The 21,748-nt window shown below is 46.6% G+C and overlaps 5 protein-coding genes across 5 annotated transcripts; 4 read left to right on the plus strand and 1 right to left on the minus strand.

Annotated features, from left to right (window-relative positions):
• Window positions 1-15: 15 nt before the first annotated feature.
• Window positions 16-2,176, plus strand: BDV27DRAFT_127586 (Elongator subunit ELP3). The gene is made up of 2 exons (XM_032066804.1): window positions 16-467; window positions 520-2,176. Exons 1-2 carry the CDS (start codon window positions 167-169, stop codon window positions 1,944-1,946), a joined length of 1,728 nt encoding a protein of 575 aa, XP_031928022.1. The 5' UTR covers window positions 16-166; the 3' UTR covers window positions 1,947-2,176.
• A 1,453-nt stretch (window positions 2,177-3,629) lies between these two features.
• Window positions 3,630-4,742, minus strand: BDV27DRAFT_127588 (1-(5-phosphoribosyl)-5- ((5-phosphoribosylamino)methylideneamino)imidazole-4-carboxamide isomerase HIS6). Its single transcript, XM_032066805.1, has 3 exons — window positions 4,429-4,742; window positions 4,065-4,251; window positions 3,630-3,948 (listed from the first exon to the last, which is right to left on the minus strand). The coding sequence occupies exons 1-3, from the start codon at window positions 4,726-4,728 to the stop codon at window positions 3,665-3,667; spliced, it is 771 nt and encodes a 256-aa protein (XP_031928023.1). The 5' UTR covers window positions 4,729-4,742; the 3' UTR covers window positions 3,630-3,664.
• Window positions 4,743-4,894: 152 nt separating this feature from the next.
• BDV27DRAFT_127589 (uncharacterized protein) lies at window positions 4,895-6,579 on the plus strand. Its single transcript, XM_032066806.1, has 3 exons — window positions 4,895-5,280; window positions 5,342-6,234; window positions 6,306-6,579. Exons 1-2 carry the CDS (start codon window positions 4,930-4,932, stop codon window positions 5,846-5,848), a joined length of 858 nt encoding a protein of 285 aa, XP_031928024.1. The 5' UTR covers window positions 4,895-4,929; the 3' UTR covers window positions 5,849-6,234; window positions 6,306-6,579.
• A 6,017-nt stretch (window positions 6,580-12,596) lies between these two features.
• steA (sexual development transcription factor SteA) lies at window positions 12,597-15,492 on the plus strand. Its single transcript, XM_032064455.1, has 5 exons — window positions 12,597-13,067; window positions 13,171-13,270; window positions 13,335-14,888; window positions 14,985-15,068; window positions 15,123-15,492. Exons 1-5 carry the CDS (start codon window positions 12,944-12,946, stop codon window positions 15,373-15,375), a joined length of 2,115 nt encoding a protein of 704 aa, XP_031928025.1. The 5' UTR covers window positions 12,597-12,943; the 3' UTR covers window positions 15,376-15,492.
• A 604-nt stretch (window positions 15,493-16,096) lies between these two features.
• BDV27DRAFT_144830 (sodium/hydrogen exchanger 3) lies at window positions 16,097-21,632 on the plus strand (the record flags this gene model as incomplete). The annotated part of the gene is made up of 9 exons (XM_032070313.1): window positions 16,097-16,103; window positions 16,699-16,882; window positions 16,961-17,000; window positions 17,076-17,397; window positions 17,449-18,657; window positions 19,379-19,414; window positions 19,481-19,630; window positions 19,694-20,353; window positions 20,404-21,632. 9 exons carry the CDS (start codon window positions 16,097-16,099, stop codon window positions 21,630-21,632), a joined length of 3,837 nt encoding a protein of 1,278 aa, XP_031928026.1.
• Between the last annotated feature and the right edge of the window lie 116 nt (window positions 21,633-21,748).

The raw sequence follows: 21,748 nt of genomic DNA on the forward strand, positions 1-21,748 counted from the left end.
TTTTTTTTTTTTTTTAAAAAAAAAAATAAAAAAAAAAGGATATTATTACCTACCTTTATATTATTTTATTTTCCTTTTCCCTCCAGTACTTGCCTAACAAACAGAGTCTCTCTAAAACTACCTTGATTCCATCTCTTGCCATCTGTGTGGTGGTAAATCCTTCAAAATGGCGACGGCCACAATGACTATGCCGCCACCCTCCAAATCCAAGACGAACACAAAGCTTCCTCCAGAGAATGAACGATACCTGCGAGCTTGCTCTGATATTGCTAACGTTCTTATTCGAGAATATGAAGCTGAAAAGGACCCCAAAAAACCAAAGAAAGATCTCAATCTTAACAGACTACGTAACCAAATTGCGAAAAAGCACTGTTTGGCCCATCTGCCACCTTTGACAGCCATTATTGCTGCCGTCCCGGAACATTACAAGAAGTATATCCTTCCCAAATTAATCGCTAAACCGATTAGTATGTCTCCTGTCCCTCAGCTACAGCTGGGCACTTTCTTATTGTCATCTAGGAACGTCTTCGGGTATCGCCGTTGTAGCCGTGATGAGCAAACCCCACCGTTGTCCTCATATTGCATACACCGGTAATATTTGTGTCTACTGCCCCGGTGGACCCGATTCCGATTTCGAGTACTCAACTCAGTCCTATACCGGATATGAGCCCACGTCGATGCGTGCTATTCGAGCACGTTATGACCCGTTCGAGCAAGCCAGAGGACGTGTAGACCAGATTAAGTCTCTTGGCCATAGTGTCGACAAAGTCGAATATATCATCATGGGTGGAACGTTCATGTCTCTGCCCGAGGATTATCGCGAATCGTTCATTGCCCAGCTTCACAATGCGTTGAGTGGATATCAGACAGACAACGTCGACGAAGCCGTCCAGGCCGGTGAGATGAGCAATGTGAAGTGTGTTGGTATTACAATTGAGACTCGACCCGACTATTGCTTGGATACACATCTGAGCAGCATGCTTAGGTATGGATGTACACGATTGGAGATTGGCGTGCAAAGTCTGTACGAGGATGTTGCCAGGGACACAAATCGAGGCCACACTGTTGCTGCAGTTGCAGAAACCTTTAAGCTTGCGAAGGATGCCGGGTATAAGGTGGTCAGCCACATGATGCCCGACTTGCCGAACGTTGGGATGGAACGTGACCTATTCCAATTCCAAGAATACTTCGAGAACCCCGCTTTTCGAACCGACGGCCTCAAAATATACCCAACTCTAGTTATCCGAGGCACTGGTCTCTATGAACTTTGGAGGACTGGTCGCTATAAGAACTATACTCCTAATGCCTTGGTTGACCTAGTGGCCCGTATTCTTGCCCTAGTCCCTCCTTGGACCCGTATCTACCGTGTCCAACGAGATATTCCTATGCCGCTGGTTACTTCAGGCGTAGAGAATGGCAACCTGCGTGAACTTGCTTTGGCTAGGATGAAGGACTTCGGCACCACATGTCGGGACGTCCGTACCCGTGAAGTCGGTATTAATGAAGTCAAGAACAAGATTCGTCCATCCCAGGTCGAACTTGTTCGACGTGACTACACAGCCAATGGAGGTTGGGAGACCTTCCTTGCCTACGAGGATCCCAAGCAGGACATTCTAATCGGCTTGTTGCGGTTGCGAAAGTGCAGCCCTACACATACGTTCCGCCCTGAATTTACTGGCCAACAAACCAGTATCGTCCGTGAGCTCCACGTGTATGGCTCTGCAGTGCCATTGCATGGGCGTGATCCACGCAAGTTCCAGCATCGTGGTTTTGGTACTTTGTTGATGGAGGAAGCAGAACGCATCGCCCGGGAGGAACACGGAAGCCGGAAAATCAGTGTTATCTCTGGTGTGGGCGTGCGTAGTTATTACGCGCGTCTAGGCTATACTTTGGATGGCCCTTACATGTCCAAGATGTTGGACCCTATTGATGATGAGGAGCTATAACGTTTGTGCACTAGTTAGCATCGGCTGATATATGATTATGATAATGGACGAGCAACATTCAATGAAAAGTTTTGCTGATTGGGAAGGGTTATGGCATTGGCGTTCTGAGGGGCGGGTCTTTCTGCATTCTAGGTGTTACATGTTATCTGTCTGTGTTTGAAGATTGGAAAGGATACGTACTTGTACACAAACTAAATTAGAAGTGCATACACGCTTGTGATGCAGACTGGTTTTCAACTTTGGACACTAGTTCGTACACAATTGTCCAAACAGGCTCTCAGTCTCATAGTATATACTAAGATACCGTAGAGGTATGATATCTTGTGAGCCATATGCACAAAGAATAGTGAGGAAAGCCAATTCTATAACAACCAACACTTTATGTACAACACAAGGAGACACCAGTAATAAAGCACTTAGAACAGTAAATCAAAAGCTAAGCCTAAAACAATAGAAAGCAAGACGGTAAGTGAGCCCATGATATACAATAAACACAGGTACCTAGAAGCAGGGAACATCAGGTCATCATCCGTTCGGCAGATGCTGCAGCATACGATACACTGTATGTACGGACTATCACGTCTGATTCCAGACCACTCCGTGGTATCATTTGGGCGACGTAGTCATATCTTGGTATGGCCAAAGAATCGAATTTTGTGGCTGATTTCATCATCGAAAAGAAGGGTATAACAATAGTGGCGAATCAGTTAAGCGATATTGCGCCTCCCCTGCGGTTTCGCACGTGAAGATAGGCTTGAAAAGAACAGAAAACGAAAAAGGCCTGTAGATTGCAACTGTCAGCGATGTGATGTTCTAATTACTGTGTCAAGGTAGGGCAAATCGTACGGCATATACAAACACGGCTGTGAAGATTGAAGCAGCGACCGCAGCGCCATCCTCAGGCTCACCCTCTGAGCCGGTAAAGCCGTGGTGCTCCCTCTATGAGTATCTCAATTAGCTACCACTCCTAGTATACCACACGCAGGACAGGCAACAAAGTTGGCCATTATCAAGCGAAAAGATCTGGTAGCGGTTCCGGTAGCAAACGAACCTTGTATAACGATCCGAGGACCGAGAGAATGACAATAGCGAAAAGGGAGATGATCGCGCTATATTGCGAAGATATTTGGTCAGTTTGTAGTAAGTATAAAATTAGTTTGGTAAAGGCATACCAGGACCACGCATTCAACACCGACACAACAGGCTTCATATCGAGGACGAAGTGACTGACACAGTGTTTCAGTGATCCGACTAGGTTCGGTTTTGATGGTATCACAAAAGCGATACCCCAGAGCTTGTGAATAAGCACAGCACAAACAAAAAGAGCAGGCGTGGGATAGACCTTAGTTATGTCCAAATGCACAGCTGACAAGGAGGGCGGCTATCATAGATGATGTTCGCCAGGCGGGAGGAGAGCTCCGATTGAATTGCCAGCGCCTAAGCCGCTTTTGGCAACAATGTCAGGACCCGCTCCCGTATGAAGTTATCAACCCCCGTAGGAAAAGCGTTTCTTGACTTTATAGGTAATTATGTTCCTTTATATCTGAAGAAAAAGAGAAAAAGAAAAAGAAAAACAGTCTATTTCCTCTGGCACTAGTATCTTGTGGCTTCATATTTTGACTAATGTTTAAACGCTCGGACCATACTCCGTACAAGAGAGAGAAATATATATGTAAACCGGGCCAGCTACATCTGCATTTTTCTAAGCCACCGCTAATTTAGTGAGTTTTATTCCATTGAATACATTCATCGAATGTCACACCAGAGCCACCAAAGATATCCAACGCGCTGCCGATAGTTAAGTCCACCTTTCCTCGACTACTTGAATGAACCTTCTCAAGATCTTCTAGGTTCCGTGCACCGCCAGCATACGTAACTGGTATCGAGCACCACTCGGAAAGCTTAGACACTAACTCTTCATCTATACCTTGCTGTAGTCCCTCCACATCTGCAGCATGAATAAGAAATTCCGAGCAGTAAGGCTCCAATAGCGAGATGGATTCTTTATTTTGGTCAGTACAGGGATGCTTTTTCTTTCTCTCGAGTATAGGTCGCCTAGAAACGCCCGATACGACAGCGAAAAAAAAAAAGAAAGAAAACTAAAAGGAAAAAACTTGCCTTGATTGATTTCCATTTCTGTGATGGTCTGCCACCGGTTCATAGCTACGAACCATGTGTTGCCTTTCCTTCGGCAGCTCAGATCTAGAACCAGTTTCGATCTGTCACCTCCAAGAGCGAAAAGAACCGATTGCAACCTCTCAAGAGAGAATTTGCCATCTGGAAAGAGGAATGATGTGATGATAACCTATGCAAGGGCAATCAGTACCTTTTGCGGCAGCCTATAAGGACGAAAGCAAGAAGGGAGAGAGGAGAGAGCGAGGGGGTTTTGATACAACGCAAGAACGAGAGAATTACAACTGATTCGACCCAAATAGACAACTAAGTAGATACAGAGGACACCCAACACAGCAATAGAACTCACCTTCTCGGCACCCTGGTCTATCCAATACTGAGCATTCTTATCGGTGATTCCACCGGCGACCTGCAAGCCACTCGGCCATGTGCTAAGCGCTTCTTTTGCTGCTGCATCGTTGCCTGAACCAAGCATCACGACATGGCCTCCGCGTAAGTCGTGTCTTTGGTACAGCTCTGCGTAATGACTAGCTGGAAGTTTAGAAACATAGTTCGTCTTTAAATCCGCAGGGACATTGCTCAATGTCCCTCCAACAATCTGTTTAACTTGGCCCGAGTGTAGATCGATACAAGGACGGAACTTGGTCATCCTGTCTGTTCCAATGGATCTTTAAAACCTGGTGCTGTGTTGTAGTTCCATATATCGTTATTGTGGAAATCCCACGAGGGGTCGGCTTATCTTATCACACGTGACCACGAAAAAGATAGGTTTCAGGTTGGCCGCCATGTGATGTTTCGAACTTGGGTCCCTCAGAAATCAACAACGCTTCGAAAAGCCGGGTGTTCAAAGATGATTGGAAAGCGAAAGAGAGAGACGCATATTGTGTCGAGATCTACGGCATCCGAGGATGACGAAGCGACAACCACCACGACGGACGATAGTTCTAGCCATAATATTTTCCGCAGATTTTTCGAAGCTCAATTTCAGCCATTAGAAGTGCCTGAAACCCGCATTACATGTGCAGAGAGATCAGAAGATGAGCATGGCACCGATGAATCCGAAGAATCTGAACCTGAGTCTGAATGGAGTGGCGTCTCAGAGGATAGACATGGGGATAACAAGGTTGAGGTAGTCGAGCACCACGACTTGTCCGCGGTGGCTAAGGAGCCAATGGATAAGAGAGCCCGCAAAGCCTTTATGGTATGTCTATATATGATATATGTGTCCTCTAAAACTTGACTAATTCTATGACGATGTATAGACCGCGAAGCCGCCATCCTTCTCTGTTAAACCGGTAGCTGTTAGGAGCTCCCCAAGCAAAGACGAGGATGACGGCGATGACGCCGCAAATCTGAAGAATGACCTTGCACTACAACGGCTATTGAAGGAATCTCATCTTCTCGAGTCATCGTCGGATCTTGCGCCGACCGGTAAAAATCGACTAAAAGCTCTCGACTTGCGGATGCAATCGCTTGGAGCCAAGGCATCTCTGTACCATCAAAATATGCCGTCATCACACCGAAGAGGCATCAAAGCTAAAGCTGAGAAGAAGGATGATAAACGTCGACGGGAAGCTAGAGAAAACGGAATCATTCTCGAGAAACCCGCACCTAAAACGAAACCCAGCACCGGAAGACGGGAGCGTGGCGTCGGGGGACCCTCTATTGGAAAGTTTGCAGGGGGTACTCTGAACTTGAGCAAGCGAGATCTATCTGCCATTCAAGGCCCACGACGGTCTGGTAAAGGCAAGATCAGAGGGCGCCGTTAATGGACAGCAAGCAGTGCTGATAGGCAATTCCATTAAGGAATTACCTGCTACACCGGAACATTTTCGGAACTTCTTCGTTGAAATAACATCATAGCAAGAGTCCCTTGTCTATGACAGATTGTCTATTACCGTTGCCTGGATTAGGGGCTTTGGCATTGCCTCTATCTTCACATGGGCAACGATGGAAGTTTTACTGCCAATCCCCCGCTCGTCCTATGCTCGCCACCGCGTTCACCCATCCTTCGCGAATCCTTTTCATCCACTATTGACAATGATGAACCTAACTAAGGATTTAGAATATACCCCGGTCCCTTGTGCTGTGTTAGCTTGAGGTGTGAGTTGCAACACGACAAATAGCCAGGCGGCACCCGGCAAACTACCCACCTGTAAGGAGTTCGTCCTGAGACTTCCGTCTTGAGCATTGGGACTTGAGAAGTTTATTCTCTGGCTACTCTAGGGCGCTTTTCGTTCGATGCACGTTCCAACTCCACAGTCCTAGATATGGTGAAACCTCCGAGGAAAACAAAGTTTTAGGAATGGGGCCCCTAAAAAATCCGAGACAATCCTCCGTTTTTCTAGACTGTTTCTGGATATGGTAGTTGCCCGTGAGTGGGCTTTCATCTCTTACTAAATGAGCACTGAGTACACAGTAAAGATAATTATGTATATATATGAACATAGAGGACACCTTTGCTCGCGCTAGACCCGAACTGAGAGACATTACTACTGCGCCTTTCTTTTCCTTTCTTTTCAAATTGCGCCAGTAGGAGGTACCAACGTCTCAATGTTGGGGTAATCTTCCTGGTAGAGCTTACAGTTTTCGGATCAAAAGGTTTATTCCAAATCCTGGTCTATTGGTCTACTCTTCAATCCTTCCCATAGAGTTTTCTTTCTTTCTTTCTTTCTTTCTTTCTTTCTTTCTTTTCCTTTTCTTTTTCTTTTTCTTTTTCTTTTTTTGTTTTTTTGTACGGGGTATAGGAATCGTTATAATTGAGTTTTTAGTCTGCAATTGCACCAATTTAGGTCATAAGAGTTCCACACCGAATTTGTAGTCCCTTTCCACCGGGTACCTTAGGCCGATATGGTACCTGCATGGCTCCAGATATTTTCTCCAGTCCTATTAATACATTAATCACCATGGATAGAATAGTCTGGTGATAGTGCTTATTATCAGAGCAAGATATTACCCCTTCCAGTCCTCATCCTGCTCCATACCTGGACTCGAGCATAGGGTCGTGCCCACTGCCAGGCGAGATAGCAAATCACGAGTTGACCGGGGATTTTTCTACCATGCATTAGCCGTTTCAGATTTCTGCATGCGGCCCTTCCAAGCAAAGCAAAGAACCCAGCAAGGCATATGACACACTCATCACGAGTCACGACCTGTTGACCAAAACTCTTTATCTGCACCCGAAGGGTAGACTAGTACGCAGTGTACGCCATGTTCTCGTATCACTTTTGTATCATGGATGCGAGTCATGAACTTGAAACCGTGGCCATGGTAATGGCAACACTAAAGCCGATAGTATCCAAAAGTGCCATCTAGAGTGTACATAGCAAAAAACAAAGAATGCGTAATCACCGCTTTTAGTGCTTAACCAGCCTCTTGGCAGCCTTTCTCATGCGCCAATGCTACTCTGTCTTGGTTAGTCCACATCTGTACTTTGTTCTCCTAGTCTACACGAAGAAGCTAAAACCGATTCATCTGGTGCTATCAGGGGGGGAACTTCGGAAAATGTCTTTGGTCATCCGCAGTCTAGTAGCGCCAAGATGTGCTAAGTCTACCGGAGACCAAATGCTCCAATCGTCCACTTGGATAGTTCCCTGTTTATGAGTTACTCCATATGGCTTAAGTTGAAATCTAGGTGTCTCGAATTTTGGTTCAAACTGTGGGGAGAGGGGCCAAAGGAAATGGAAAGGATAAGAAGAATGAAAAGATAAAAAGAGAGAGAGAGAGAGAGAGAGAGAGAGAGAGAAAGAAAGGAAAAAAAGAAAAAAAGAAAAAAAGAAAAAAAAAAGATAACCCCCACCGCCTAAGTCTTTACAACAACACCCATTAACCGCTTGTTGCACTAAATCTGCCCAAGGTAGTATTCATGTATCCTCAGACTGGCTATGTTTCGGCAAAACATATGTTAAACAGGACGCAGCAACCATTGAGAAAGTGGCATCATGAAATCAAAATTCAAACTTGTGATATTAATAGCACCTAAGACTTACACAATGACCTCGTAAACATGAACAGTTGAACCTCCAAGGAGTTACTCTAGATCGTTTCACCATGGCTGATCAAGCAACAACCCGTCGTATTGAGCGGGCCAAGTGCCAGGTTCTATATTCTCTCAATGATCATCACATCTATTCCGTAGTGGGAAAAAAGAAAGAAAAATTTTTTTAAAAAAAAAGAAAAGAAAAAAAAGAAAAAATTTCTTCTCACTTTTCCCGATTTAGTGACTTTGGGGGATGAGACAACTATAATCCTTTCCGCGTATTGCAGTATGTATGTCCGTCGCGCAAAGAAACCCTAAGCTGCTTGTAGTCTAGTCCAGGCACAATTACCTATTTCAGTTGCCAAAGTGGGGGGAATCCAAAAAGAGTTAAGGTACTATTGGCACTGCACTAATCTCATTGCTTCTGTTAGCCACAGTGAATCCACTTGATGGGGAAAGGCCCCGACGATGGAAGCTGTTCTAGATACCTGTAGCTTCCAGGAGTATCCTTTAGCAATTACTCCGTAATGATATCATCAGATCTTCCCTGTTGATACGCTGTCGGAAATTCGGATATCTCGCTAACCTAACAACCAACCTCTCCGGCATTGAGGTAATCGGATGGTTGCAAGGAAGTACCTAGTTTCCCACACCTTCGGTTAAAAATTACTTCGGGTCTTTTTTCATAGTTGGTTGTGAGTTACATTCTTTGTTCTTTGCCTTATATACTTACACATGCATGTACAGGTCCATGTACATACATACGCCAAGTCCCTCTGTGCGAGTATATGAATCCATACCATAGGATACGGAGTAGGCTTGGGTGCATTCGGCCGAAATAGTGGAGTATCTACTCATAGATTGACTAGGATACAACAATCGGGCCAATTAATTTTAACCGTTCATGGTGGTTTATGAGCAGCGATATTTAACAATGTACGGAGGACAAGACCATCAGCGGGCCCAAGTTACCCATTTAGAGACCATCTCAGACATCAACAATATTTCAGGAGAACCGCATTTGTAAACACTGCAAAATGGAAAACGACGATCCTCGCAGGGCTCATCGATGAATGATCGTCGCTGGAAGCTTACTATTTTCTCTCAAGAATTGGGTTGTGCGGATCACCCCTGGTCTCTGACGTTGTTGACCGTTTTGAATGAATATATATGAACGAATATGTACTATAGCCTTATAGTCCGTAAAACGCATGGGTCACTTAATATAGTGTATTGTTCAGAGTGTTGGGTTCCCCATTTTAATATAATGAATTTCCTAGTGTACTCGTCCATGTTTTTATATCCCGTAGACCTATACCCTATACTAGACAGGGTAATTGACAGCCAAGACTCTACTCTACATGAAGATGACACACTCGGCGTTGGGATGTGATCAATGCCGATCATGTTACATGCCATGCCGATAACAACTTGAAGTCACCCGGCAAGACGTCTTGCGGATGAACAATCTAAAGCAAACGACAAGGGGTAAGTATGTGGTAGCCTGGAGTTACCTTGGATACTGTAGTAGTGAAGCTCAAGCTCAATATCCTGAAGTCCGAACCTAGTTTAGCTCTGGATTTTATCAGTTGCGCTAGTAGTTTAAGGTCAACGGTGAGATAGGAGAATTAATCTATGTATATTAGAAGGATTCAATAGAGTATAACATGGAGTTCAACTAGAAAAGGTATCTGGACTACACTCTCGACAACCCCCCTGCCAATTAGGCTCCTTTCTATTGATATGGTCTGGTGGCAAAGGTGACAGTAATTGTCATGATATAAAAGTGACCGGTCAACATGACTGATCAGACTTATCAGTGACAAAGTTACCTAATGCCCAAGTAAAATCAACGAGGCTGTATAGGGTCGAGGCTTAGTGTGATGCCCATTGTTCAGTATTGTCTGTAAGTAGTAAGTGTCTAGTAGAAGCTGGTTCAAAAACAGGAGATTGAGCTTAACTCCGCCCTTGCTATTATTAACAAGAAGGTACGGAGTATTGCTGCCCCATACACTCTATAGTCGCTAACCTATGGTCTATGCAGAATCGAAGGGGGGGCAAGAAAAAAAAATTAAAATAGATAAAATAAAAACCAAAAACAAAAACCAAAAAAGGGAATGAAAGCTTCGACTCCCTAACATGTTTTGATCATACTCCGTACAACGTCTATTTTTGGTACTGATCGAACCAGACGCGAGTTGGGAATCCTCTCCAACTTATTCCCACAAAATATCCCAACATTACCTTCATGATTTCCCTGTTCAGTACCCATGCAAGATATCATACCTATAGATGAGAAGCCGCTTCATTTCGGCTGTGAGATCATCTTGGAAGCGCTAACCATCTGGTCTGCGAGACCAGTAATATCAATCCCAGTCGGGCTGGAAGGAATTGCCGGCTTCTTCACGGAAAACCCTTGCCTGTAAATTATTACCTATGCTTGGAAGGTACATACATACATACTACTTCATCACCATCACCACACCGGGAAGTGGGCTACAGCCATAGGAGCCACTGGAGGGGTGAGCCTCCAGATTGTTGATTCCCATTGGCTCGCGGTAAGCGCTCACATGGAACCTGAAACAAGGGGTTAATGCTTCACAATTCCATCCCGCGCCAGTTTTATCTATTTGTGCAGGCTTGGCATTGTTTTGGGGTTCCACTAACAGTGGCTTCCATGGTTGGAGTCTTATCGCTTCCACTGCACTGTGAGACCAAACTCCTTTCGGCTGGTTAGCCCAGGGCATTTGGATTGGTTGGAAATACATACTAATAGGAGGAGAGGTTTACTGTGCATCCTATACAACTAACATGACTTGTCCATTTTAAGCGCTGTGGTGATCATCTCTTTGACGTGCAGGATTCCGGATAATAATTAGATTCAAGTAACAAAAAGCAAGCCAATAGGATCTAAGATGTGAGCACTCTTTGTTTTTTTTTTTCTTGTTTTTTTTATGACAATACACGGTAGATACAAAAATTCTCTGTAGAGGTTGAGTGGTACCTCCCTTGGATGCTAATTACTAACTCATAAATAGACTGTTTGTTGAGTGGTGGAAAGGGCGATGGGCTTTTCCCCTTCCTCTGCTTTTTTTACTTTTATTTTTATTTTTTATTTTTATATTTTTGGCTTTTGCGGTTCATTTTATTTTATTCATTATTCACATTATTGGGCGCCTAAAATGATCGTATTTACAATGTAGTGCACGCTTTACTTACTCTTTTCAACCACGGATGAAAATCATAAGGTCTGAGGAATATCGGAACTACCGGACAGGTACCCTCCCGATATCATTGTCTTCTTAGTCCCACTCCGGGATGCTGTGTCGATTTAGTCATTTTAACCACATGTTCGGCATACGTACAAAGGGGGCGATTGTCCAGACTAAGAAAATCTGGTTACGGAATCCTTCCCTCTCCTTTGTAAGTACTTATGTACATTAAGGATTGAGATTGATAGATGACGACGATGGCCAGGGCGTCTACAATGTGGTATGCCCGAAATTTCCATTGTTAATAGACTGGACCCGGCGGCGCAAAACACATGGAAACTCTCCTTCCTAACCTTTGAGAGGAAGAGGGACGGATCCGGCAAGAAAAAAACGGGTTGATGACCCAGTTGGGTGGCCCCTCCCCAGAGGCAGGGCGACAGGAATTGGAATCTTTGGAACTCGACGGAAGCCCCACTCCTCACACACGGCCAGATACCGTTGTGATACGGGGCGGTTCAGATACTTTGATATTTTACCTTACCTTCCGTCATTGTTTGTCAGCCGCTGGATCGCGCTTCGTTTGGATTGGCTCGATGAACCGTGGGTATGGTAACAAATATGTACCGTATCATGGCGCTCAGCCTAGTACCTCTTTAAGGTAGTTTACTTACCCTACCTAGGGGACGGTCCCTGGCGCCAGTCTCCGCTTCGCCAACAGAAGCCCTACTTTTTCGTCGTGCGTCCTTCCGGCAGCCCAACCACAGGCCAAAGGCTAGAGAAGAAAGAGACTCGGTTTAGCCGTCGTACTAAGTACCTTAATTAAGTTGAAGTAGTGAGAGAGCCAGAAAAAGGGCCCTCCTCCAACAGGTGGGAAACCTCATCCGGTCTCGGTCGGCGCTCCCTGAATTCTTTCTTCCAAGTTCTTAACCCCTCAACACTAGTTGATTTTTTACTATTATTATTTTGATTGACTGACATAGTTACCTACCTTTACTATTTTATTACCCTAGTGTTATTATTACCATCTAACCGCTGTAAAAGAGCAACACCTCCGGCACTCATCCTCCTCCGCCTTCTCTTATCCTTTCCCCCCTCCCCTTCTCATCGCGACCGACCTCTTTATTTATTTTTTTTCCCCTTTCCTTTCTCTTCATCAACCTTCGTTTCGTTCCAATTTCGCCGTGCGAGTTGTTCAAAGAGACTTGGATCCGGGCTGGCCCACTTCAACTCTCTCTTGCCCTCTTTTTCGCCTCTCTTTCTTCATTGAGTTGACGAGCCTTGCAACGTCAGCGCCCACCCACCTTTTCTAAGAGGCCGGCTCCTCTTTGTGTTTGGATAGCTTCAGCGTTTCCATGATCGGTCGTTGACTCCATATCCTAAACTTATTACTCTTTTTTTTCTTTTTCTTTTTCTTTTTCTGTTTCTTGTTTTCTTTTTTCATCTTTATCACTGTCTTTCCCAGACGATATCGCTCTTTAGCTTGGAGCTTCTGGTTTCGCCACTTTCTGAGACAGTCGTGCCTGTGCGTAGGTTTCCGTCCCAGATTTTGATTGCTGCTTCGAAGGCTAGCCACGGAGTTGTTGTTTCATCCAACTTGTCAATGCCGCTTATCTCTGATTCAAATATTACCAAAGCATCTGATTAACAAGATATACAGGCATTCCCTGAGCAAGATGTATCCGCAACATGGTGCTCCCATGGCACCCCCTCAGAAACCGGAAACATTCATGCTTTCGAACGAGGCGCAGCAAAGCCTTCCTCATGACGCGCAAGTCGCGCTACAGCAAGTTGACAATTGTAAGTCGGGTATCCTTTCAATGGAAGCTGACTGCCTCGACCAATCTCGTCACTTGGCGTCAATCCATATTATTTCCTAGGGCTAATATGATTGTCAATATAGTGAAGTACTTCCTTCTTTCTGCGCCAGTGGACTGGCAACCCGATCAACTCATTAGACGGTTCCTACTTCCTACTGGCGACTACATATCTTGTGTTCTATGGTTCGTTTGATCACATATTAACTCTGGCTCAAGAGGAAGGGTCGTTGGGCTGATTTGATGATAGGAACAATCTTTTCCACATCTCGGGTACCGATATTGTTCGGTGCCTAGCCTTCAGATTTCAAGCTTTCGGGCGTCCCGTCAAGAATTCGAAGAAGTTCGAAGAGGGTATCTTTTCCGATCTCCGAAATCTCAAGGCTGGAACAGACGCGACACTAGAAGAACCGAAGAGCCCATTCCTTGATTTTCTATACAAGAACAATTGCATTCGAACACAGAAAAAGCAAAAGGTTTTCTACTGGTATAGCGTTCCACACGATCGGCTGTTTCTCGATGCTTTGGAACGTGATTTGAAGCGGGAGAAAATGGGACAAGAGGCGACTACCGTCGCGGTCAGCGAGCCTGCTTTGTCCTTCGAGTTTGATTCATCTCAATCATTGTATGAACAGCTCACAAAGGCGCAACAAGCAAACTCATCATCGTTTACTGCACACGCAAGTACGACATATGGCCAATCCGCTTCCCCAGTGGTTCGGACCGTTGACGCTATGCCTCCTCCCCAGATGGCTCCCCAGATGGCTCCCCAGATGGCCCCCCCGACGATATCACTCCTCCCGGACGAATCTGGCAGTCCAGCGATTTACAACCCGATCCCTATGCCCAATACCCTGGCGCAGAGCGTTGTTAAGCGCGAGTTAGATTATGGGTCGATCCAGTATGATCGCAATGGAATGCCCATTGCTCGCGTGCATCAGCGCCATGCCTCCATGCCAACTTTCGTCGAGTATTCACCGGCACCGTCGTTCGTTTCGTCCCAATATGAAGACTACAGCAACCGGGGATTGTCCTTTGAACCCGTTACGCCCCCACAGCACAGTGTTCCGCTTGGCACTGAACCAGCATATATTGCTAATGAAGATACCGGCCTCTATACTGCTATCCCTGAGATCTCTTCTGCGGCTGCATTCAACCCAATGTTGCAGCTTCCGCCATCAAATCTCGCAAGCGCTCATTTCCCCGCCCCTGCAAGGACATTTCATTCGAATGTGTACTCTGTTCTAGAGGGTTCTCCAACGTACAAGCAGCGGCGGCGTCGATCCTCGATACCGCCGGGCGTTAATAACCCGATTGCTACTCCCACTCATGCTCAAGCGCCGGGACCCTCTCAACCAATTGCGTACGCTGTCCATAAGCCAAGTGATCTACGGCGCTCCGTTTCTAGTTCGGTGGCCCCAATCGCTGAGGCGGAAGAACCACGTCATGACTCGTCTCGCCGTATCATGAATGGTTATCCAACGGGCGCCCTTCCGCAAAAGAACTTGTTACACGAGATGTCACGCAATGGGACACCGCTTTCAAGCCTCGAGGAAAATCCTGAGCAGAGTGTCATGCCACTTGGAAATCCTCCTGATGAGTTGACCGCACTTCCTAATGGCGATGTCCTGGAGACAGGCGCGCAGCACAGCGCGCTGAACAAAGCGGAGCGGTTTGTTCCCGGCCCTGTTCGCCGCGCTCGAAGCGCTACAATGATGGAGCTTGGCCCTTATCCGCAGAAGTCACATTCATGCCCTATCCCGTCATGTGGGCGACTCTTCAAGAGATTAGAACATCTGAAGCGGTAAGTTATAATATTGAGTCACATCGCTAACTTGACCTATCTACTTGGCGGTTTTGTGACCGTATCTGTAACCGCTTACTGACAGTTGATATGTAGGCATGTGAGAACCCACACCCAGGAAAGACCCTATCCTTGTCCTTATTGCAACAAAGCCTTTTCGCGCTCTGACAATCTTGCACAGTGAGTTGACTAATAAAGCTTTGTAGTTGACGAATATACTGACCATACGCATAGACACCGTCGGATCCATGAGGCTCAACAGGACGGCCAACAACCACTCCACGCGCAAGATGAGGACCTGGATAATGAGGACAACGAACTCGGTTCGCAGGATGAAGGATCGTCCCCTTCTGAGTCTATTCCAAGTACTGTGGTGAATGTTTCCACTGTCACGTCGATGCCTTCTACTATGACCCTACCTTCCGCTATGCCTACTATGATGGCACCTCACATGGTTGCTCCGCAACTTCTACAACAGCAGATGTAGAAGGCATGAGGGAAAGTATGACTCCAGTGGTTCTTTTCCCGATTCTCGTCAACATTAATAATGACTCCGATTTTGCCGACTATGATACCTACTGTGGATTTTGATGGCCTGGGGTCGGATATCTTACATGCTTTAGAATTTTTGTTTATACCATTTGTTGAATCATTTAATCCAGCCATTAAGAGTCTCCAACTGTGACTTGGCTGCTGGACTACTACATCACGTTATCGAGACATGTTGAAGGGGTCTCCTAATCTCTGCTCTCCAGCTTCCCGCCAGGGTCTGAGGATTTCAGTGCGGGTTTGCCGATTTTCTTCTGGTCTGCTGTCCGGAATGCGTTGGATTTTGGTGTGTGTACATGTGTTACTGGTCGTCGCCTACGCTGCGGTTTTATCATAATCACCGTTGATTTTTTTTTTTTCTCCTTGGTTGTTTTTAGTTGATTCTCACGCGCTATGTTGATATTGGATGGACTTTCTGTATCATTTTTCTTTCTATATGGGGATTCTGGATGGCAGGAATCACGAGGGAAAGCACGACGCGGGATGGAATAAAAGCGGCGTATAGCTTTCGAGGAGCAAATATATTGCGGAGTATTATGGGATTTTCATTATTCCCTTTTTAGGATGACATGTTGATTAGAAGTCTAAAAGACCATTTTGAATCATAAGTAATCCTTCACAATATACGGTAAATCAAATACAGTGAGTGTCCTGCTGACATGTGCCGTAACCCATGGTTCGTCATTTGGATCTCGAATCTGGGCGTTGTGCCACGTCATGTGACGGCCCTGCTGACGTCGATAGATCCAGCATCTCCAAGAGGATATCCTGCATTAACATCGACTTAGAAGCGTGTTTCCATCGGATTTGTGTATCCGTTCTTTTTCTTTTTCTTTTCTCGCTTGCCTTGAAGCTAACACTAGCTAGCCACTATCAGGTAGTCTACTTTCTCTATCTGCAAATGATCGCGCCCTGAAGATACCTTCTGTGTCCATTCTATTGATTGGTCCACATAAGAGCCCGGGGTACCACGCCTCTAGCTACCCACTCGGGTCTAGACATACCAAACGCTTCTTAAGCTACACTGTGACCTGCATATATTCTTCTCATAGCGACGCTTGAAATAAGAAGGGAAGAAAGAACAAGAGATCTGCTCCACCCACCGTTACCATCTATTATCTATTTAATCTCTACATTCCTCCCTATCTATCACACCCCCCTCCGCTTCAGGCTAGAAAATTGCAGGTTACTCGTTCTCTGTGGAAGCTGAGGTTGACTCCTGAACCAGCAAGGGTTTCGCCCTTATTCAACCCAATGACAGGTACAGATGAACGAGTAGCGGACGAGATGTCTCCCTTAGTGAGACCAGACAACGATAACGACGTCGATGTCGACTTAATAACAGCCCAAGAAATGCAGAATGGCATTCGAGCTGAAGATCCTGAACATTTATCAGAGACAAAGAGTAGCTGGTACCTCTTCTTATTAACGTTGAGCATTGGTGGGTAAGTCATTTGCCCTACTTATGATGCAATGAAACCGCAGGTGTCTTTAGACGGCAGAACTGACTAAGGAAAACATAGACTCCAGATTGTCTGGTCAGTTGAACTATCGAATGGATCGGTAAGCAAACCCAACCTGATATCCATGTGGGAATACGCGTTAACCTTTTTTTTTTTGGCGTACCTGCCTATGTAGCCTTTCCTTTTGTCTCTGGGAATGAGCAAAGCTCTACTCGCTTTCGTCTGGATTGCGGGCCCCCTGACAGGAACGCTTGTGCAACCATATATTGGTATCTGCAGCGACAACTGTCGTTCGTCATGGGGCAAAAGGAAGCCCTTCATGGTAGTTGGCGGCTTGGCGACTGTTGTGGCATTGCTTGCTCTTGCATGGGTGAGGGAACTCGTGGGAGGTTTCCTCGGTATATTTGGCGCCGACCAGGCGTCTACGGAGACTAGGACTGCGGTAATATTCTTTGCAACTATTCTGATGTACTGTCTAGATTTCGCTATAAACACGGGTAGGACTACTTATCTCGTCCCATTATCTTAACCATACTGAACGGTTACAGTTCAAGCAGGTATTCGGTGCTTCATTGTCGATAATGCGCCGGCCCACCAACAGGAATCAGCGAACGCGTGGGCTAGCCGGCTCACTGGAGTGGGCAATATTCTGGGATACATTTTTGGATATATTGATTTGCCCCGCTATCTCCCATTCTTGGGAAATACGCAGTTCAAAGTGTTGTGTGCACTAGCATCGTTGTCACTTGTTATCACGTTATTGATCAGCTGTCTATATATCCAGGAAAGAGATCCGCGGCTCGAACCCTCGGCATCAACCGGAAATCCTGGCGTTGTGGCCTTCTTCAAACAAGTTTTTAAGTCAATTCAGTATCTACCACCCCAGATTGCCAAAGTCTGTGAAGTCCAACTGGCTGCATGGGTTGGGTGGTTTCCTTTCCTCTTCTACGCTACAACGTATATCGGCCAGCTTTACGTTAACCCGATCTTTGATGAACACCCGAACCTTCCTGACAATGAAATAGACAAGGCCTGGGAGAAAGCTACTAGGATCGGAACCTTTGCTCTTCTTATATATGCAATCATTTCGTTTGTCACTAACATAACATTGCCGATTTTTGTTGTCCCTACTTATAGGTCTGTTGTCTTATCCGAGGAAACCAACACCTCTTCAGATGAGAGAAGGCCATTCATAGAAACAAGAAGAACGTCATGCTCAAGCCTACCAGTTGGTCCTGCGTCGGAGCCGCCTCCGACTCTTCCCGATAAGCAGAATATCAAAGCTACAGACGGATCAACGTGGCTGTCAAAACTGCAGATCCCAGGGTTTACGCTCAGACGAGCTTGGCTCTTGTCTCATATACTCTTTGCGCTCTGCATGTTTAGCACCTTTTTCATCTACAGTTATCAAGCGGCGACAGTGGTGATTGGAATAGTCGGTATCTCCTGGGCTTTGACGCTCTGGGCACCTTTCGCGCTCATCTCTGCAGAGGTCGCACGGATTGATGCCGAACGTCGGGTTCGGCGACATCGGTCAGAGATGGCAGAACAGTATTCCGTCGACAACTCCACTCAGCCAAATTTAGCCACAGACGTTGGTGATCTGGAGGATGGGCCCAGGAAGCCAACGGATGAGGAAGAAAATCTAGCCCAGGCGGGAATCATTCTCGGGCTTCACAATGTCGCGGTCTCCTCACCACAGATCCTATCCAGCTTGATATGCAGTGCTATTTTCAAGATGTCCCAGGAACCTAGAGGTGAACCTTGGGATGATAGTGTTGGGTGGGTGTTGAGGTTCGGAGGTTGCGCTGCAGTGCTTGCAGCATGGCTGACTAGCCGGCTTTCTGAGGGACGTCGGTTGAAGTGAAAGATCTATGTAGTTCGAGTCGAAGTTGTGGCGATAGTTTTTAAGAAAAGCCAGAAGTTGTGGGAAAGAAGAAAAGAACCACCATATGACAAAGATGAGCGTGTATGTTCTTAGTTTAGTTAGTCCGTAGGTTCTGCATGCAACGTGCCGAATGATCAGCGGGCGGACAACCGGCGGGCCTGCTTTTCTTGGCAGGTCATCGGGCAAAATGCGGGCGACCACTGACCGTCGATTACTTGTCCCGATCTATCTGCATATCTCATCTTCCTGCTTCTCTTTCCTCTCACGTTCATTCTCGCCGCTCTATTCTTGCCAGTAGATTATGTGCGCCTTGATCTGGCGCCAGAGACTCGCAGCTGGAGCTAACCGCTTGGTGTCATCCGCTGTCGTGGTTGCGTGGCCTTCGTAAGGATGGCTAGCCAACTGATGGGTGATGCCCTTCATCAACTTATCCGTATGTCTCCTCCCCGCCAGTTTTCCAACGATTTGCCCTCAAGAGCGCTCTCACTTGTCACTGCCACTGCGTCAGCGAAACTAGTTTCCGTGCCACATTGTGTGGCATATGCCCCAGGAATTGAACGCGCCATGGCTGACTGTTCCTGCTTTGCTAGGGAGAGCTGCGGACTCCGAATCCGATCCCGACGAAGGTGCGCACCGAAATACCTAATATCCGGGTCATAACACCACTTTCTGACTATGGCGGGCTTGGATAGATGCTCCGGAAGCTGGCACCAAGGAGTTCTTCAGCTCTTGGGCGCTCTTTATTCTGATCATGCTCTTGATGTTTGCGCTATTCACCAGTTACATTCTCCAGCAGAAGAAGATCCAAGCGGTCCATGAAACTGTCCTTTCTATTTTTGCTGGTGTGTTTATTTATCCGTAATTAGCACAACATTTGTGTGGTTGGCGTCTCACGGGTGCTATAGGGATGTTCGTCGGATTGATCATTCGGTTGAGTCCCGAATCGCCTATTCAGGACAGCGTCACATTCGACTACCAGTTCTTCTTCAACCTCCTCCTTCCTCCAATTATCCTGGCCTCTGGGTACGAACTACATCAGGCAAATTTTTTTCGAAATATTGGAACTATTCTTACCTTTGCGTTTGCGGGGACTTTCATCTCGGCCATCGTGCTGGGACTTGTTTTGTTTGTCTGGACGCGGATTCCGCTGGATGGCTTGAACATTTCTTTTGTCGAAGCTATCTCTGTAGGTGCCACGCTCTCTGCGACGGATCCAGTTACTATCCTCGCCATTTTCAACCTGTACAAAGTCGAGCCGAAGCTTTACACCGTTATCTTCGGCGAATCGATTTTGAATGATGCCATCGCGATTGTCCTGTTTGAGACCGCGCAGAAGTATGCCGACAGCGATGCAGGCTCTCTGACTGTTCTCAATCTGTTTGAGGCCATCGGTCTTTTCTTGCTTGTTTTCTTTGGCAGCATGCTGGTAGGCATGATTGTAGGTATCATGACCGCACTGGGTCTCAAACATACACACGTCCGCCGCGTGCCCAAGATTGAGAGTTGCCTAATAGTTCTCATCGCATATGCCAGTTACTTTTTCTCCAACGGCGTTCGTCTTTCTGGTGGGTAACCCAATTCTTTCTCCAGATGATCTGAAACTTACAGTTAACAGGCATTGTCTCCCTTCTGTTTTGTGGCATTACATTAAAACACTATGCGTACTATAACATGTCGCGCCGGACTCAATTAACGACGAAATATCTGTTTCAGGTGATGGCACAATTGTCAGAGAACTTTATCTTCATTTATCTGGGCCTTGATTTGCTTGTTCAAAGGAATCTGCAGTTCAAGCCCCTTTTCATCATGGTAGCTGTCTTTGGCATCTGCCTTGCCCGATACCTCGCCGTGTTCCCGCTATCTAAGGCGATCAATTGGTTCATTCGTTACAGAGCCCGTCGACGCGGGATGGAGGTGGCAGATGAGTTGCCCTTTGCTTATCAAGCAATGCTCTTTTGGGCCGGGCTTCGTGGCGCTGTTGGTGTGGCGCTGGCTGCGGGCTTGACGGGTGTCAACGCGCCCGCGCTGCGAGCTACGGTGCTGGTCGTTGTCGTCCTGACGGTCATAATTTTTGGCGGCACCACAGCCCGAATGCTAGAAATCCTTGGTATTAGGACTGGGGTGGTTGAGGAACTCGAATCTGACGATGAATTTGATATTGAAGTTACCAATGGGGGAACGTATTACAAACGATCTGATACCGCGCTGGGATATACTCCCCGCCGTATGGACTCAACCATTCCCTTGGACGGAGTGCAGCGGGGGGGCCTTGACCGAAATGATAGCTATTCAAGCGGCAATAACCGCCGTCCCAGCCCGCCGCCATCTAGTTCGGGCAAAGGCCGGAGACATTCGCGTTTATATTCCAATGCGTACAGCCAGAGGGACACGCAACCAACCCGCGACCGTTCATCCACAGCCACGCTGCTTGGCGGCGGCACTGGAAGTCATAGTGATAGTGCGGGTAGCGAAGACGAGTTCGGTCTGCGGAGTCACGGTAAGGCCCGAGCGGCGGATGTTGACCAAATTGATGCCTTTGATATAGACGTGGATGAAGCACCCTCGGATGATGACCTTCCTCCTTCAGCTCCCACGGCTTCGCGACTGCGGCGGTCACCATCCCAACCACCCCAATATCCGGGTTCTTCACAAGCATCTCCTTCTGCCAATGTGTCCCCATCGAGGCGAGAGACAGCGCGGAGCGCCAGTCAAGCTATTCGTGATCTTTTTTCAGGAGGGTCATCTGGAGATCACGGCGCGTGGTTCCGGCAATTGGATGAGGACTACATCAAACCCCGACTTTTGTTGGATCAATCGAACCATAAGGGACCGGGTGCTGTGTAGACGATCTTTGATATACCTATAGTTTGCTTTCGATCGTTCGGTTTCATCACAAGCTTGTAGCTTTTATACTTTTGATATACCAGCCGGCTCTAGGCATGCTGTGTACTTATCTTGTT

Source organism: Aspergillus caelatus (genome assembly GCF_009193585.1).
Source record: "Aspergillus caelatus strain CBS 763.97 unplaced genomic scaffold BDV27scaffold_78, whole genome shotgun sequence".
Classification (NCBI taxonomy): domain Eukaryota; kingdom Fungi; phylum Ascomycota; class Eurotiomycetes; order Eurotiales; family Aspergillaceae; genus Aspergillus; species Aspergillus caelatus.

What these genes read in the sequence shown, in the direction of transcription:
- BDV27DRAFT_127586 (XM_032066804.1), top strand. Translation starts at nt 167, where the DNA reads ATGGCGACGGCCACAATGACTATGCCGCCACCCTCCAAATCCAAGACG. An exon ending in ATTAATCGCTAAACCGATTA is followed by an intron (nt 468 to 519) that starts GTATGTCTCCTG and finishes ATTGTCATCTAG; the next exon opens with GAACGTCTTCGGGTATCGCC.
- BDV27DRAFT_127588 (XM_032066805.1), bottom strand. Translation starts at nt 4,728, where the DNA reads ATGACCAAGTTCCGTCCTTGTATCGATCTACACTCGGGCCAAGTTAAA. An exon ending in TAGACCAGGGTGCCGAGAAG is followed by an intron (nt 4,252 to 4,428) that starts GTGAGTTCTATT and finishes GCCCTTGCATAG; the next exon opens with GTTATCATCACATCATTCCT. An exon ending in AGAAATGGAAATCAATCAAG is followed by an intron (nt 3,949 to 4,064) that starts GCAAGTTTTTTC and finishes ACCAAAATAAAG; the next exon opens with AATCCATCTCGCTATTGGAG.
- BDV27DRAFT_127589 (XM_032066806.1), top strand. Translation starts at nt 4,930, where the DNA reads ATGATTGGAAAGCGAAAGAGAGAGACGCATATTGTGTCGAGATCTACG. An exon ending in GAGCCCGCAAAGCCTTTATG is followed by an intron (nt 5,281 to 5,341) that starts GTATGTCTATAT and finishes GACGATGTATAG; the next exon opens with ACCGCGAAGCCGCCATCCTT.
- steA (XM_032064455.1), top strand. Translation starts at nt 12,944, where the DNA reads ATGTATCCGCAACATGGTGCTCCCATGGCACCCCCTCAGAAACCGGAA. An exon ending in GCTACAGCAAGTTGACAATT is followed by an intron (nt 13,068 to 13,170) that starts GTAAGTCGGGTA and finishes TTGTCAATATAG; the next exon opens with TGAAGTACTTCCTTCTTTCT. An exon ending in TACATATCTTGTGTTCTATG is followed by an intron (nt 13,271 to 13,334) that starts GTTCGTTTGATC and finishes ATTTGATGATAG; the next exon opens with GAACAATCTTTTCCACATCT.